The sequence below is a fragment of the Lissotriton helveticus genome, chromosome 8, assembly GCF_964261635.1.
Source record: "Lissotriton helveticus chromosome 8, aLisHel1.1, whole genome shotgun sequence".
NCBI classification, from domain to species: Eukaryota; Metazoa; Chordata; class Amphibia; order Caudata; family Salamandridae; genus Lissotriton; species Lissotriton helveticus.
Genome location: NC_136069.1, coordinates 186,210,542 through 186,229,325, shown reverse-complemented (window position 1 = coordinate 186,229,325; position 18,784 = coordinate 186,210,542). Strand labels below are relative to the sequence as shown.

Here is an 18,784-nt window from a genome sequence, read left to right as displayed (position 1 = left end):
TATATATATCTGTAAGCGTGCTCCGGCGCGCTTACGTTACGGGTTTTGTTTGCGCTGCAGAGCCGATACGTCACGGTTATGCGACGCGTCATGAGGCGTCTCTCGTGGCTACGTGATACGTCACGTAATAAAGAATATATTTTACAGATATAGATATTAGCTTTTAAAAAACCAATGAAATTCACTGAAAAAACCATAGGTTATAGACCATATATAGTTAGGAATTTGCATTTACAAAACCTTGAAAATTCACTGAAAAAACCATAGGTTAGAGACCATATATAGTTAGCTGGACATTTTATTGACATAAAACCAATGAAATTCCATATATAGTTAGTTGCACTAACTATATATCGCGCACCCGCAATCCACTGTTGATGATGTCACATATTACATCATTCATGACATGGTCAGTGACATCACTGATGACATCTCAAATGACATCACTGATGACATTACTGATGACATCATCTAGTGTCTGTGTGTTTTTGTAACGTTTAAATATGTTTTACATATTGAAGAATGAGTGGATGTATGAAAGACTGAGTGTGTGTGTGGCTGGCTGGGAGGTGTGTGACTCTTTGCATATCAATGTGTACTTGTATCAGTGATTGTATAAGAGAGTAAGTATGTGTTAGTATATGTGTGAAAAAGTATGGTGTTCTGTGTTTAACTGTATAGATGAGGAAATCGAAGTGTGATTTATTCTTTACAGGACTGACTAGGTGTGTGAGTAACTCCATGGATGAGTGGCAGTGTGTGAGTGTCTGCATAGGTGTATGAGTGCATATGATAGTGTTGTAATAATGAGTGACTGTATGTATGAGTGATTGTATGGGTGAATGAGTGAATGTGTGTGTAGACGTAGGAATCAGTGAGTGCGTATGTAGTAACTGGTATTGGTGTGTCATGATGTCATCAGTGATGTCATTTGAGATGTCATCAGTGATGTCATCAGTGATGTCACTGAAGTATGGTGTTCTGTGTTTAACTGTATAGATGAGGAAATCGAAGTGTGATTGATTCTTTACAGGATTGACTAGGTGTGTGAGTAACTCCATGGATGAGTGGCAGTGTGTGAGTGTCTGCATAGGTGTATGAGTGCATATGATAGTGTTGTAATAATGAGTGACTGTATGTATGAGTGATTGTATGGGTGAATGAGTGAATGTGTGTGTAGACGTAGGAATCGGTGATTGCGTATATAGTAACTGGTATTGGTGTGTCATGATGTCATTTGAGATGTCATCAGTGATGTCATCAGTGATGTCATTTGAGATGTCATCAGTGATGTCATCAGTGATGTCACTGACCATGTCATGAATGATGTAATATGTGACATCATCAGCAGTGGATTGCGGGTGCGCGATATATAGTTAGTGCAACTAACTATATATGGAATTTCATTGGTTTTATGTCAATAAAATGTCCAGCTAACTATATATGGTCTCTAACCTATGGTTTTTTCAGTGAATTTTCAAGGTTTTGTAAATGCAAATTCCTAACTATATATGGTCTATAACCTATGGTTTTTTCAGTGAATATATATATATATATATATATATATATATATATATATATATATACACACATACATACATACGAAGGTTGCCCTCAGTAGAAAGGTCACACCCGGGGAGCTGAAACCTCCATCGTGAGGACAGCATTAGAGCCAGCATTCACCTCCCAGCATTCGCCAAACATGTTTCGGAATCACTTCCTTGATCACTGGCAACAGGAGGACATACACCAGCAATGATTGGAACACGCCTCTTTATTGTGATAAGTCACGCCCCAGTGGGCGTAGAGGTCTCGCTGAGTAGGCGTGTGCAAAGTTGCACCCTGGTCTTTGTAGTTCCGCTCAATTTAGTCCAAGTGGGTGCTGCTGTACTCCTCCCATTAAAAATAATGTTAACCCCAGTGGGTTTGCTTGAGGGGTTGATGCATGGTGCCAATGCCAGTATCAATGTCACTCACAGTTGTGTACTCCCCAGTCCAGACGGGTCTCAGAGTGAAAGACACTGGATCCGCTTGTGTCAGCGGCGGGACCTTTCTGCGACCGAGCCAGCCGCTAAACAGGAAAGAACGAAGGTTGCCCTCAGTAGAAAGGTCACACCCGGGGAGCTGAAACCTCCATCGTGAGGACAGCATTAGAGCCAGCATTCACCTCCCAGCATTCGCCAAACATGTTTCGGAATCACTTCCTTGATTACTGGCAACAGGAGGACATACACCAGCAATGATTGGAACACGCCTCTTTATTGTGATAAGTCACGCCCCAGTGGGCGTAGAGGTCTCGCTGAGTAGGCGTGTGCAAAGTTGCACCCTGGTCTTTGTAGTTCCGCTCAATTTAGTCCAAGTGGGTGCTGCTGTACTCCTCCCATTAAAAATAATGTTCACCCCAGTGGGTTTGCTTGAGGGGTTGATGCATGGTGCCAATGCCAGTATCAATGTCACTCACAGTTGTGTACTCCCCAGTCCAGACGGGTCTCAGAGTGAAAGGCCCTGGATATATTTATAGATGTCTGTGAGATTTATTTTGCTATATTTAAATATGTCAAATACATTTGTTTGGCTGTATCTGTTCTCACTAGGTATTTTGATTTTATGAGGTGCCCAATAGGAGATATCCATTTATAAGCATCCAAACACTGTGTGTACAAATGTTGAAACCTATCCAATAACAATTGAGGTATTATTGCCGATAGGACGTTGAGATAGATTGCTCCTGCTAGAGCCTTTTCTTTATGTTTTGTATGACGAAAAAAATCAGCATTAAGGATCCAGACAACAATGCAGTTGATCACTCAGGGCAGGGGTAGACACATCTTGCCATGCTGATTACTTTTCCGTCCCAACAATTTGTTCGGTTGTTCTTAGTCTGATTCCAATGTTTTGAACTACTGCTGGGATGTTGTTGGACTTCTAAATTATCTTTGGTAAAATTACTTTTTTTTGCTTGCACCACACCTTGCAGTGTGGAATGTGGTCTTGGTGATGTGCCATATATTTTCTCATAGGTGGACAAATTCCTATTCACGATCTGAGCAAAACTACTTTTTTATTACAATATGTTCGAGGCATGTGGGCTGCTGAATTCACATCTTATGCATAGATCGCCGCCTAGTGTTGGGTCCCGATGATTGCACATTGTTGTCCTGGAAGAGTCTTCGAAGTATCACGAGATAGGTGGCTCCTACCCTGGACTACAGTGCGCATGGGCATCCTTTCCATCCTCAGATTGTTTTTTTCCGCCATTGGGTTCGGATGTGCTTTCCTTAAATCCAGTTCGGAAAACTTTCTACAAGGCCAAAAGGCCTTCGGGGTCGTCGGTATTGTTCTTTCGATCGGTGCCGTATTCTTGTTCCAGTTTCTTTCGAAGCAGGACGTCTAGGAGCGCCACGGGCCTTTTCGACGCAACAGGCCCGATCATCGATGGAATGGAGCCTGTTCAAACGATGCCCCCTTTGTAATTCAAAATACCCGCACATCGATGTACACCCGGTGTGCAACAAGTGCTTATCACCAGACCACAACGAGGACAACTGCCTAGCTTGTGCTCGGTTCCGGTCGAAGAAAGCGCTTACGCTCCGACGTGCAGCAAGACAAATGATGACGAAGCCAGCGCCCGACCCGGTGAATATCTTCGACGAAGACGACTATGAAGTTGTCGAGACTGAGGATCCAGAACAGACGTCGGATCCAGGTTCGGAGCATGACTCCAACTACTATGAAGACGACGAAGAACACGTCGCTGAAGATGAAAACGTCGAAGAGGTAAGGGACGACGTGTCTCCCATCGGAGCCGTCGATGACGACTCGAGTGATGAACCAGGCCCAACAGTGGGTACTGGGCCTAAACAAGACACTCTTAAACTTTCCAAGGCTCCGGTCGAGGCATCGCCGAAAGGCCTTAGCCAAGATCATATTAAGCATTCTATAGCCCCGCGTCTCGACCCGGCTAAGAATATATCACATGAGCCATCGGTCGCCCCAAACAAAAGCGAAACCGAAAGCTACCGAGGAACAAACGAAACCGAAACTGCTAAAGTCAGCCATCGGATCGAAGAGTGCAAACGCATCGGAATCGACGTCGAAGACCCTAAATGGCCAACCGCAAAGGGTGTTGATCCGAAGATTGGTGCGCTAAAGTCCCTCGCTAAGGCCATGCACGTCGATCCAACGAGGTCTGCGTCGACGGACAGCGACACAAACAAAGGACTCGACTCTCAAAAGGCCCTCGAACCGAGGCACCAATTAGAAAAACAACAGCTTGTCAAAGCCCTCGAGCCGAAGACAAAAGGCGCCTCGAAGGAGCAAATAGAGTCGACAAAAAGGAGCGCACCTCCTATGCAAGCACCACTGTCGACGCTAAGTAAAAAGCACGCCGACAAAGCAAAGTCCGTCTGTCCCATATCTGCGCAAGGACAAAATTCGCCGATAAAATTCGGTCTGCCCCCGACAGCACGGCCTAAGGCTACCGATCCGAAAAAATGGATCGAACATTCCAAAGCTGTAACACTTGGAAAAAGGAGTCATCCTCAAGAAGCAAGCGTTATGTATCAGGAGCCCTCCTATAATGAACAGTCAAAGCTCCATATCGACGCCGACACTGGTACACTTACTATTTATCAAAGCAAGATCAGGTCGGAAAATCCACTAGAATCCTATAAAATACCACTAAAAAAGAAAGGGACTCTTCAACATCGCCTGTCCTTTTTAAGAGTGTGCAGTACCATGACCAAGACATTTATGCACACTCACCCGCACGCTCAACTGAGGAGCTAGGGTACGCCTATGACGAGCAATATAGTTACCCTGCGGACACTGATCAGGATGACCAGGCTCAAACCTGGACAGACATTGCTGACCAGGGGGAGTCACAACCTATCCCTGATACTCCCTCTTATCCTGTAAAGACTTCGCCCACAAAGGATACAGCGGCGTTTAGCGCACTAATAGAGAGCAGCACATACTCATGATGTGGACATGCATGCATGCATGCTGCTGACCCAATTGAAGAGGATTTCTTGTTTGACACTTTCTCCACTACAGAGAAATCAGTTAAAACATTACCAATGTTAAAGGGTGTTCTCAAACATGCAGGAGACATTTTTAAGGAGACCACAAGAGCAAGGGTTATTAACCCCCGAATTGAACAGAAATACAGACCGGCACCTGTGGACCCTACATACATTAAGGGACAGTTGCTGTTGGACTCTCTGGTAGTCTCCAATGCTCGTAAACGTGCCAACTCCCAAACTACTGGTGATGCTCCTCCTCCAGACAAAGAGTCTAAAGTGTTAGAAGCTTCTGGGAAGAGGATGGCTGCACAGGCAGCTAATATCTGGAGAATTTCCAACACACAGGCCCTATTAGCCAGATATGATAGGGCACATTATGACACATTGGAGCAACTGCTACAACATGTGCCTGATGCATACAAAGAAGGTGCAGAAACACTAATACAGGAAGGGAAACTCATATCCAACGCTTCCATTAAATGTGTGCTGGACGTAGCTGACACTGCAGCCAGAGCCATCAACACTAGTGTCATGCTCAGAAGGCATGCTTGGTTGCGTATCTCGGGGTTAAAACCAGAGATTCAAACAACTTTATTAAATCAGCCTGTAACCCTGATTTTTTTATTTGTCCCTGATGTGGACTCCATCTTAGAAAAAATTTAAAAAGACCGAGACAGCCAAATCTATGGGGGCCTTGCAGTCTCAGCAATTCAGAGGTGATTCCTTTCGTCGCTCCAATAACAGAGGAGCTTCAAGAGGACAGGCATCCCAGCAGACTCAATACAACAAAGGGAACACGCAAACCACCTATACTAAAACAAGCAGAGGTGGATACCGTGGCAACAGCAGTAAAGGCAGAGGACGAGGTAATAACACCACCAGATCCTCCGCCAATACTAAGCAGTGACGCCTTGTCGCTGCCCCCGGACCATATGACACCGGTCGGGGGCAGATTACAACAGTTCCTACCAGTCTGGGAAAGCATTACCACAGACAGGTGGGTAAGACAACTCATTCAGTATGGTTATTGTCTAGAGCTAACGTCCACTCCACCCAACATACCCCCAAAACACCGTCCTATGTCCGTAGAGCACATAGACTTATTGCAGCAGGAAGTTATCAGCATGCTGCAAAAAGGGGCCATAAAACTCGTCCCTATACAGGGACAGGGTACAGGGGTGTACTCTCTGTACTTCTTAATCCCCAAAAAGGACGGGTCTCTCAGGCCAATACTAGACCTCAGGCCCCTAAACCAATACATCTAGTCAGAACATTTTCACATGCTCCCTTTACAGCAAATTCTACCACTACTCAGTCAGGGAGACTTCCTCGCTACCCTAGACTTAAAGGATGCGTATTTCCACATACCAACACATCCAGCACACAGGAATTATCTCAGGTTTACCATCCAAAACCAGCACTACCAATTCAAGGTACTGCCTTTCGGGGTGTCCACAGCCACAAGGGTGTTCAACAAGTGCCTAGCGACAGTGGCTGCACACCTGCGGAGAAACCATGTTCACGTCTACCCCTATCTGGACGACTGGCTCATCCAAGCAAAGTCAGCCCAGCAATGTGCCAATCACGTGTCCCGCACTATTCACCTCCTACACAGCCTCGGATTCTCATTAAACTACCCAAAGTCTCATCTTCAGCCCGCCCACGTACAGCAGTACCTGGGAGCCACAATAGACACTCTGGCAGCCAAAGCGCAGCCAAACTCAGCCAGAATCAACTGCATTCAGTTACTCATTCAGAAATTCAGGCCCCAACACTCACACTCACAGCAAGGGTGTTTATGCAGTTGATAGGCATGATGGCCTCCTGCATTTTCATAGTCCCTCATGCGAGACTCCACATGCGTCCCCTCCAGGAGTGCTTAGCACGGCAGTGGAACCAGGCTCGGGGTCCATTAACAGACCTAGTGTTGGTAACCGGTCGTGCATACAGCTCTCTGCATTGGTGGACACCCTAAAACCTTTGCAAGGGACGCCCGTTCCAAGAGCCTGTACCACAAATAGTGCTTACAACGGACGCATCTCTCCTGGGGTGGGGAGCGCATGTTCTCCATTACACAGTGCAGGGACTATGGACAACGCAGCAGAGGCTAATGCACATCAACCGGCTAGAACTGATGGCAATCTTTATGGCGCTCAAAGCTTTCAAGGTACACCTGTGCAACAAAGTCGTGTTAATCCGGACGGACAACATGACTGCCATGTACTACATACAGAAGCAGGGAGGGACACACTCTCCACAGTTGTCCCATCTAGCGCAAAGCATGTGGAAGTGGGCCATTCAGAGAAACATCTTCCTCATGGCGGAACACCTCCCGGGCAAGGACAACCAGATAGCGGACCTGCTCAGCAGACACAGCCACCAGATGCACGAGTGGGAGATACATCCCTCCGTGCTGCAGCCGTACTTCCAGCGGTGGGGTCACCCAGAAATAGACCTGTTCGCCACAAGGGAAAACGCAAAATGCCAAAACTTTGCCGCCAGATTTCCACATCCGCAGTCTCAGGGCAATGCAATATGGATGAACTGGTCAGACAGGTTTGCGTACGCTTTTCTCCCAGCCCCGCTCATACCACTAGTGGCACGCAAACTGCGACAACACTCCATGACTCTAATCCTAGTTGCTCCAACATGGTCGAGGCAACCATGGTACACCACGTTTCTAGAACTTTCCGTGGTTCCTCACCAATGGCTGCAATTAACACCCAGCCTTTTAACGCAGAGCCATGGCGACATTCAGCACCCAGATCCGCAACAGTTGAACCTGGCGATATGGCTCCTGAGGTCATAGAGTTTGGTTACCTCAACTTGCCCCCCAACTGTATGAATATTATCAAAGAGGCAAGGAGGCCTACAACAAGGGCATGCTACGCGGCAAAGTGGAAACGGTTTGTCATCTATTGTAAAAATAATGACATAAATCCGCTAGATGCATCTACTTAGAACATCATATGTTACCTCCTACATTTACACAGATGCAATCTGGCTTACAGCGCCATTCGTATACATTTAGCTGCGGTGGCAGCTTATCTTCAAAACAGGCAGCACCTTTCACTCTTCAGGGTACCTGCTATTAAAGCTTTCCTGGAGGGACTCAAACGAATCATTCCTCCAAGACACCCACCTTCACCTGTCTGGAACCTCAACGTGGTTCTCACCAGACTAATGGGACCACCTTTTGAACCTCTACACTCCTGTGAGAAAGTAGCTTTCCTAGTTGCGATTACATCACTCAGAACAGTTAGTGAGCTGCAAGCCCTAACTATTCCGGAGCCATTCATACAAATTCACGCTAATAGGGTAGTGCTACGAACTAACCCTAAATTTATGCCAAAGGTGGTGTCCCAGTTTCACATCAATCAGGCTATAGAACTGCCAGTATTCTTCCCTAATCCAGATTCCGTGGCAGAACGAGCTCTGCATACCCTTGACGTTAAAAGAGCTCTCCTGTACTATATAGACCGTACAAAACTTTTCAGAAAGACTAAACAACTGTTTGATGCCTTTTCACCACAGCACAAAGGCAACCCCATTTCCAAATCAGGTATAGCCAAATGGATTGTTAAATGCATACAAATCTGTTATCAAAAAGCTAAACGCACATTAACAGTTCCCCCAAGAGCGCATTCCATACGCAAGTTAGGGGCATCCATTGCTTTCCTAGGAAACATTCATCTAGAAGACCTATGTAAGGCAGCCACATGGACTACCATACACACATTTACCAATCACTACTGCGTAGATGTACACTCCAAACAGCAAGCTGCTGTGGGACAGGCTGTACTCAAAACTCTTTTTCAAACTGCTGCAGCTGGCACGGGCAACCGCCGCTAAGAGGAGACTGCTATACATTCTATTCATAAGATGTGAATTCAGCAGCCCACATGCCTCGAACGGAATATGCTACTTACCAGTATGCATCTGTTCTTGGCATGTAGGGCTGCTGATATTCACATTGCCCTCCCTCCTCCCCGGTGCCTGTCGCATCTGTAGCATTTATAATTATTCTCTAGCATGGACATCACTTACTGTATCATACTCCATCCCTGCCACAATGGCGAAAAACAATCTGAGGATGGAAAGGATGCCCATGCGCACTGTAGTCCAGGGGAGGAGCCACCTATCTCGTGATACTTCGAAGACTCTTCCAGGACAACAATGTGCAATCATCCGGACCCAACACTAGGCGGCGATCTATGCATAAGATGGGAATATCAGCAGCCCTACATGCCAAGAACAGATGCATACTGGTAAGTAGCATATTCCTTTCCTATAACTGTAAATATTTTATGTAGTTCTGGTCTTTTTTTAGTTTTGTATACATGAGTAATCAACATTGATGTCCAGATAGGTACATGTTTTAGTGGCATATGTCAGTGCCAGCCGTGATAGGATTGCCTCTTCTTCTTCTCCCAAAGGGTACATAATGGATTGAGCTCAATCTCTTGTAATGCCGTGACCCTTTTAAAATTTGTGGTGAAACTCTTGAGCCTACCAAATCACTTGCATTTGGTTATAGCAATGTATATGCATGGTCGTGAGACCTCTTACAAATGCCTTATCAACCTCTTATTTACACCAACTAGAAAAGAAAGGGGCTTCTCTGTAAAATAAAAATGCTGATTCTTATCTGGGACACATTTAGACGTCTGCAGTCATTATTTACTGAAGGTTATAGTTGTGCCATAGAGTGTGTAGCATTTTTGGAATCCATGGAACTCTTAAGAGTGAAGCCAACCTCTTAATACTGGCACTATAGTGTGGAAGTTGGAGATTTTTGATAGCATGATATGTAGGTCCAGTACTACAAAAGACCTAGAAAGATATGAAATATATGATGTCCAAATTTCTAGGCACCAAACTAGAAGCAACTGAGATCCATGTTGTGCTGCGAGCATTGACCCTAGAAAATAAGTTACAATTGAATATTGAACGCTTTCTCTTCCTTGACCTATTGTGTCAGATTGGTACAAAAAATATCAGAGAATTGGAAACAAGCACACTAATTATCAGTGCACATTTGGTGGACATGGAATCCTTACTTTGGGAAAATGTGACAATGTAACTTGACCAAACAAAGTTCTTATAAACACCTCAGGGCCACTATGGAATGCAATAGACCGGTTTATTGGCGGGATTAAACGTCCATGGTTTTCATGAATCTTTAAAATTTTTGACCATTGTGCTTCAGCTTTGTATTGAGAGAACAGCTGAGAGTTTATTCTCTTCAAGTTACTATTTGTCTGCTTTTTTGTGACCTCAGTCTTTCATAACAGGTCTATAACTCTTACTATGGAAATTTAAAGTATCATTAATATAGTTACGACATGCTGTCTTCTGATACTATCTTTCTAGTTGAAAATGCAATATAGGTAATTTTTAACCTGTTACTCATGTATGATTAATCAGCCAATCTCATTTTGTTCTTGTTTATTTTTAAATTGACTCGTGGAAGGGTGTTCAGACATGTCCATGTATGATTTGTGACATTTCAATGAAGATTTGAATTTAAATCGCTTTGTATCTTTTGATTTCCTCTTTGACGATAGGTACAGCATTAGAATGTTATTTACAAAAAACAATCAGCATAGGGCGACTAGAGTCATCCTTCCTTCTATGATTATCCTCCTGTCTGAGTAACCATGACAGTTGCTTTAGGACCAGCAGAAATAGGAATGGCATCCTTGACACTATACCTCCTACCCTTACGAAAAAAACGTATTGACCATTGTACTCCATTTTGACTTATTCTACAATATTGGCTATCATTACCTAAAAGTACTGCGTAGTGGGGTATGCATTGGTAATTCTGTTTAATGTGCGGACTGAGGGGATAAGAGGTGGTGGTAATAATGCTTTATCTACCCAGTGGGGCATCATTGCAACACTGGCTAATTGAGGTAATTATTGCAAATCTTGCCTCATAGGGTCATTATTGGTTGGTTGTGTATTAGAACAAATCATTTGCCACTACTGTAAGGAAATACCTCATTTTGTATGGTCACCCACAGGTTATTGGACTGATGCTGCCGGATTTTCGACTCCGAGTGGGCTGAGGCCTGCTAACCAGATCTCAGTCCCTTTGTCCGGACTTGAGAATGTGTATGTTTGTGTTATATCCAATTGGCATAAGCTAACTTACTTGTAAGTTCCTAGTATATATTACCCAGAGCCTGTGAGTTAGAGCATCTTCCAAGGGATTGCAGCACTGGTTGTGCCTCCGTAGGTGTGACAAAGGTATGACATGTCTCCCAGTCTGCATCTGCCGACTGGATGAGCAGTTTTAACTCCTAACTCAACTTTGGGATTTAAAAGTATGGCAAAGCCCAAACATATCTTTTTAATAGGTGTAAGCAACCCCTATGGGAGGCCTAATGAACCCTAAGGCAGAATGCAACATATTTTAAAAGCAGAGGAGTTGGTAGCCCAGTCGGGGAGTACAGGGTTACATGCTGACTCCACAGCGGTGATCACTTCTGAACGGTGCAACCAACGTTGATACATTAAGTTATCAAACAGCTTATTACATTTGGCCTTGCTTGATGCTCAAGTAGGAATTAATATAACTTGTTGCGGTGTGCGACTTTGTTGCCTAAAGTCTCCTGTACCCTTTATGGTTGCACATGAGACCTGTCACAGGTTTCCGCCCTCCTGGACAGACTTGCAAACAACTCCCAGGAAAGGACACAATTGAAGTCTACATGGAAGAAGGGTGTTACCGCTCTCTCGCAGGAAGCTACATGGTGTTAGCCCAAAAGGCAAGCTTCAAAGGAGAAGCCGCCTTTAAAGGGCAAATGGGAAACATTTGCGAAAGGGGCTACTCTATTGTTGAGGTAGACAGACTGGCCCTAGGGACAGGAAAGGGTAAACCAATTGCCAAACCGGATTCTACAGGGGCATTTAGCCCCCTTGGTAGCCACACCATTGATTGGGCTAGAGAACTCTGCATGTCAAGCAAGGGGTTCTGATATGTTGACAGTGGGCAGAATGGAGAATTCTGGGCTAGCCTGATGCCACACTTTGCTGGAAGTAGTAATCAGGAGGGAGAGAACCTAGTAGTCCATTGGCTACTGAGGGGGTCCTACCTTGGGGAAATTCTTGGGGCATGAAAAGGGCACCCCTGGCAACCCAAACTCTGATCTCAACAGACTGAAAAAAAGTACTGAAAAAGCACTGCCCTGCGGCACCAAGTTCCCGGTGAAGAGAGGCTGCACCGACACGGACTGCACCTGCTGCGCTCGGGGGCTGGCAGAGGGGAAGGGACTGTACCCCTTGTGTCCAACTCGTGAGGAAGTCGTTTACCGAGCCCAGCCAAAGGAAGAGACTCCCATGGTCACTTGGCAGACCTTTTCGCAGAACAGGTCCATAACAGCTGAAAAAGCATGCTGGGAAAGTTGGCAGCCCAGACCTTTGTTTTGGTGCTCATAGTCACGTGCATCACCAGGAACCAGGACTCGATGCTCCAAAGTTTCCCCGAGTCTGCTGGACCTGGGAGAGTCGTTGTAATGCAGCTTGATCACCCAGAAGACAAGTTACTGCTCCAGGAAGGATTCCCCTATGATTGCGAAACCAGGCACCTGGACTTCTGCCTGGGTTAATAGAATGTAGAGGGATCTTGACCCTGTGGCCAGGATCCCCTTATCTATCCCGTGAACTGAGAAGTAGCCACAGGAAGGTCCCTGTTCACTGCATCGCACTTCCACCATAATTTTAGTATCTTCAGCATCCTGGAACTGACTAAAAACTGCTTCCTTCAAGGTATTTATTTCTGAAGACCTTGCTAGTCCCACTAACATGCTCCACGCCAGAGTTCATCATCCAAAGTAAATATAACTGACTGCAATACAACTAGCAAAAGATTTTGCTCAAAAAGTTTGACTGTCCTATTCGGTGAACTTGCCAAAGCTTGTTTGCTTTTGAGTAAAATTTGCATATTTACAGTAACGTGTAAAATCATTATCTCTGGAACCCTTAGGTGGATCTTTTGATTTCGGTGTCTAAAAATATATAAAATCAGCTTTATTTTTATAAATTGGTGTTGGATTTCTTTAGTGTCTGTTATTTCTTCTTTGGTGCTGTTTAAATGCTTTACACTTGTTCCTTTGTTTTACCCTTTCTGCTCAGAGCAACAGCTACCCAGGGTTGAGCTAAGGGTTTTACAAACAAAACCCACTGGCCCTAAAGGGGTTGGTAAGTGTATTACAAAGTGAGGTCACACAACCACACTATATAATGCACCCCATATTATACACACTTTAAAAAAAACTTGGAAGAAATCTCAAGTTCCCCCAAGTGATCTGTACACTGGATCATGTTTTGAACAACACCCCTGACAAATTTACATTTAAATACACCATTGACAATTAAACATATCTAAATTTCATAAACCACTATTGTGGTAAAATTTAGATGGTCATTGAATCCTGTTACGTTGAAAATCACGTTTTCTAATATGTACCCTGCATGGCGCAATATTAGATAACCTAACTTGTATTTGCGCGGTACACATTACCTTCACTGTAAATTTGGGTTCAAATAAATGTTTGTTACCAAACGTAATAGTACTCCTTGTATTGCCCTCTGAGGTATGAGAAGCTGAATGGACCTACCGGAGTGTGAAACCAGGGATTATGAGGTCAAACACAGATCTCTGTAATTAATGCATGAATCCATGGAGCCACCAAATCAAGCTGTTAGTTGATATGCCGTTTTTTTTTAGTAGGGCGATGGGTGATGAGGTCGTGGAAAGAGGAGGAGTCTAGGCAGAGATAACATGTATCCAGTAATACTTTGAGTACCTCTCTTAATCATTGTATTGGTAAGATTAAGTGGTACTTTTGTTTAAACAATATAATGAAGCACCCTTCTGTTTCCTGTTTACTAAAATCAGTAGTAAAGTGTCACACCAGTGAGTCGGGCGGCGATTGGTCCGTTTGGGTGCGTGGCCATTGAGATGCTTGGAGCACTTCCTAGCCACAGACGTAGGATTCGCCGCCAGGCCGTGCTAGTAAAAGGCTGCCAGCGGGTCTCTGTATTCTGCTCACGCCTAGCTCGAAGGATGCCGCTGCCTTCTCTTAGTCACGACAGAGCAGTATTATGGGGTAAATGCAGCAAGTCGACTAGAGGTTGCAGGGGCACCGGGGTGTGGGAGTGAACGCTGCCATCCCCCGCACAGGCATAAGGGGTGCCAAACTAGCACAGACCCTTGGGGGAATAAGGAGGGGTGTAGGGGGTGTCTGAGCTAGGTATCCTGGCAGGCAGAAGGGCCCCGTGCACAAGCTTACCCCAGGAGGGGATGCAGGCGGGTGGAGTCCTCCCCTAAGGAGATACCCATCCCGCTTCCTTTGGAAGGAAAGTGTGTGGAGTAAAGGACGCTACTGGGACCAGTCATGATCTCACTCAAAGACCCAATGTGGGGATACGCAGGAACAAGTCTCGATATGGTTAGGATTTTTAGGTCTCACTAAGCCAGCGCATGCGCTGTTCTGCGAGACATTTAGTAAGTAGCTTTTGAAAGTGCCACCACAGGCTTTTGGTGGCTTCAAGCTTGTGTGCACGCACGCGAGCGTGCACGCGCCCAGCCGCTATGCGATCACTTTTGCGGCTGGCAAGATGAAGGCTGCTGACCTGCGCTCTGCCTACCAGTCTCATCAGGATGAAGTTAATAGAATAAAGAGGGAGTCTGAGCGAGATATTCGCAGACTGGTAGGTTGAAACATATCTCTTTTGTTTTCTTTATACCTTTTCAGTTTTTGAGCTTGTTCTTGACATGTGCAAAATGTAAATATTGCTCTCAAAGTTTTGTGGGCAGTAGTTCCATCGATCCCAGACCTGCAGCTCCCTCAGAGTGCTCCTTCACTCTGTCCTACAGTCCTGGTCGGATGCTCTGTCACTTTGTCCAGGGCTGCAGCTCCTGCTCTGCGCTCCTGCACGGCTGCTGAAGGCTGAAAGGAACCGGTGACATTGACACGCTTTCGAATCAAGCTTCTTTGTTAGATTCTGAGCATGAAAGTTATAAAGGCGGTTGAAAAAAATGGTTTTTGAATTGTTGAACAGATCTGTTCATATAAGTGTTCTGTGTGTTGCAGTTTTTCATCGAGCTGACACTGTTTCGGGTTTATCTTCCCGAGCAGCGAGTATGGGATATTCAGGCTATGATTACGATCTTTCGGCCTCTAGCCCGGGTTTCAGTCAGGATGACCCTCCGGCTCCTGGGCCTGATGGCATCCTGCTAGTGCAACATGCCAGATGGCATGTGCGGGCTCTGCAGTGGGTCCTGAAGTTCCAGTGGGCACAGCATCAGGGCAACCTGTCCGATCTTGTCCAGATCTCGGAGGGCACTGCTCAACAATTGCAGTGGTGGCTCACGAATCAAGATTGGTTCAGTGGCAGATCCCTCTCCCTTCCCCAACCGGAGAACACACAGTGGTGACTGATGCGTCCCTCCTGGGATGGGGAGGCCACTTGGGAGAGGCGGAGATCAGAGGCCTCTGGTCTCCGGCGGAGTCCCGGCTTCAGATCAACCTTTTGGAGCTGAGGGCGATCCGACTTGCACTGAAGGCATTCCTTCCCTCTGTCCGGGGAAGTGTGGTACAGGTGTTCACGGACAACACCACCACCATGTGCTATTGCAACAAACAGGGCGGGGTGGGGTCCTGGACCCTTTGTCAAGAGGCTCTGCGTCTCTGGACATGGCTGGAACCTCAAGGCATTGCCTTGGTGGTTCAACACCAGGCAGGTTATCTGAACGCCACGGCGGACGAACTCTGCCACCGGTGCATGATGGATCACGAATGGCATCTGAACTCTGATGTGGTGAAATGTCTCTTTCTGCAGTGGGGAGAGCCTTTGTTAGATCTATTCGCCACCGAAGAGAACACGCAATGTCATCAGTTCTGCGTGTTGGAATTTCCAAGGCGGCACTCGCTCGGCGCAATCTGTTGTACGCCTTTCCGCCTATACCACTTCTGCTCAGAGTGCTGAAGAAGATCAGGCACGACTGGGCCCAAGTCATCCTTGTGGCTCCGGATTGGGCACGAAGATACTGGTATCCCGAGCTACTCAGCATGGTGGTCCATCCCCCGATCCGTCTGCCTCTTCGGGAGGATCTTCTGTCGCAGCAGCAAGGGACGGTTCTTCACCCGAACCTTTCCAGCCTCCACTCCATGCGTGGAGATTGAGGGGCGACAGTTGACAACTTTCGACCTTCCTCCTGAAGTCTGTGATGTTATTTTGGCAGCCTGGCGTCCCTCCACAAAAACGGTATACGCCAGCAGGTGGAACAAATTTGGGGCATGGTACACAGCAGAAGCTGTGGATCCCCTTTCTGCCCCTCTTTCTGAGGTTCTTCTGTTCCTTCTATCTTTGGCCCAGCAAGGCTTTGCTCTGGGCACATTCAAAGGTTATCTTTTGGCCATGTCCGCCTTTCTACGGCTTCCAGATCAGCCTTCTCTTTTTAAGTCCCCGGTTGTTAACCGTTTCCTCAAAGGCATTACGCATACGTTTCCACCCGTGCCTTTCATAATGCCTCAGTGGGACTTGAATCTTGTCTTGACTTTTCTGATGTGCGCTCCCTTTGAGCCCCTTTATAACTGTCCCTTACGTCTTCTCACTCCCATCGCGGCTTTCCTGGTTGCCATCACCTCTGCCAGAACGGTGAGTGGCCTCCAGGCTCTCTCTTCTAAACCTCCTTTCCTCTCTGTTTACCCGGACAAGGTGGTTCTGAGGACCCGTCCTTCTTTCTTGCCAAAGGTTGTCACGCCTTTCCACATCGGACTGACCATCACTTTGCACACCTTTTTTCCGCCTCCGTATCCCTCTAGGGAGAAGGAGAGGCTCCACCGTCTGGACCCAAAACGGGTGCTTGCTTTCTATCTGCAGCGTACACAGCAGTTCCGGGTGAATGACCAGCTCTTTGTTGGATACGTTGGCGCCAAAAAAGGTTGGGCCGTGCACAGGCGGACCATCCCCCGTGCATCTAAGCATGTTACTCCTTGGCTAAGAAGGAGCCTGCTCTGGGTCTGCCTGCCCATTTCGCCAGGGCATCGGCACCCACTACTGCCTTGGGACGCGGCGTTCCCCTGAAGGACCTTCGTCAGGCAGCTACGTGGGCCTCGCTGCACACGTTTACCAAGCACTACTGCCTTGACAGTCAGGTCCGGAGAGAAGGCTTCTTTGGCCATTCTGTGCTCCGTGACTTTCTGGTGTAATCTTGTTCGCAGACCCACCACCGGGGTTGGTATTGCTGGGGTATCTATTCTATGGTAAGGAATCTATCACTAACGTGTCTCTTTCAGATACACAAGTTACTACTTGTGTAACGATATATCTGTAAGAGACATTAGTTAGTGATAGATTCCTTACCGACCCACCCATCCTCCCCGCTCTGCGAACTGATTACTAGGGTTAAGGTCATCCCTTTCAGGGCCCTAGTTTTATGCACCAATGGTCAGTATCTTGCATGGCTCTGTGTTCCTGGGGTGGAAAGTCGTGTACAGAACTGACGTCAGCGTGCATGGGTGGCGCCTAAGTAGTCTCCTTGACGTCATCTCGGCACTTACGACGCCAGTGATGGACGCGGAGTCGCAGGACGCCACCTACTGACGCGCAGGGGTACTGCTAAGCAAAACTTTCAGGATCCAGTCTGACGCCTGGGGATATTCGAAGGTAAGGAATCTATCACTAACTAATGTCTCTTACATATATATTGTTACACAAGTAGTAACTTGTGCTTTGATTACAGTGCGGTGAAGTGCAGTCATTTCTTCTGTTTGATAAAATCAATAGAGAAGTGGGAAACATTTCTCTAATTGCCTTTTCTCACATTTTCATCCCCATCCCTTGCAGTCCCAATAGCTTGCTTTTAATTCGCCCTTAGTGTGGGCTTTATTTTTTTACAGTTAAATGTGCTTTTAACCAGTTTTTAACACCTGTGTATCGCCTCTCACTGCCCTAGAACTTTTCATTTCCCCAATCACCTCTCAACCAATCATGTTTTTCATCACCTTTTTCACAGATGACTGCTTTTTATGCTCTTTTTTTCCATTTCCAGTGCTTCACAAAAAACGTTTCTGTACTCAAAAGCTACATTAGTGACTTTGTCTTATTCTTGTTTGTACTTATTTTAGTAATTCAAGGCAGGTGAGCACTTTTGAGCATTTTACATCAGCGCAATGTTATTGAGCTGGGTTATTTTTTTACATTTCTGTTTATGCAGGGAAATCTTTTTTGCCCATGTTACTATCCGTGGAGCCCTTGGGCATGGTCTGGGAAAGAACAACATGTGCTCACCATGGTGGTGTTATGCTCTGATTTGATAATCATAGACCCTTGGAGTGTTGCTTTATAAATGCAGTTGTTTATTTTCCTGTCACCTAAATGCATAACTTACTGAGTCTAACTTTTCACAAATTTTTTTCAATAGGGCCACTATAGGTTTTGTGATGCTCTGTTTGTAATTGGAGACTTTCAACGAGCACTTGCTGCCAATGAGAAGGCTCAAATACTGTGCCAGATGGATCCGGATGGTGTAAAAGAGCTTAGTCAACAAAACCTAAAGTTTAGAAAAGCTATTGAAAACAAACAAGGTACAGTTTTTGTCAGTTACGTTATAGAGACTATTTTTTTTACTTAACTTAATATTTGGTGTCTAAATGATAGTAAATTTTTCTTTAAATTTGTAGGACTTGGAGAATCAGATGGGTGCCACTTGCCATTTCCGTAAGTACATACCAAATTAAATA

The 18,784-nt window shown here is 45.8% G+C and overlaps 1 protein-coding gene across 5 annotated transcripts in view; it reads left to right on the top strand.

The window, feature by feature from the left end:
* Positions 1-18,784, top strand: part of TTC3 (tetratricopeptide repeat domain 3) — a 1,911,479-nt gene that overhangs the window by 405,693 nt on the left and 1,487,002 nt on the right. For all 5 annotated transcript variants that reach the window (XM_078656864.1, XM_078656865.1, XM_078656863.1 and 2 more), the window contains 2 exons: positions 18,466-18,628; positions 18,725-18,761. In XM_078656864.1, coding sequence (XP_078512990.1) covers positions 18,466-18,628; positions 18,725-18,761 — 200 coding nt within the window. The remainder of the gene's footprint in view (positions 1-18,465; positions 18,629-18,724; positions 18,762-18,784) is intronic.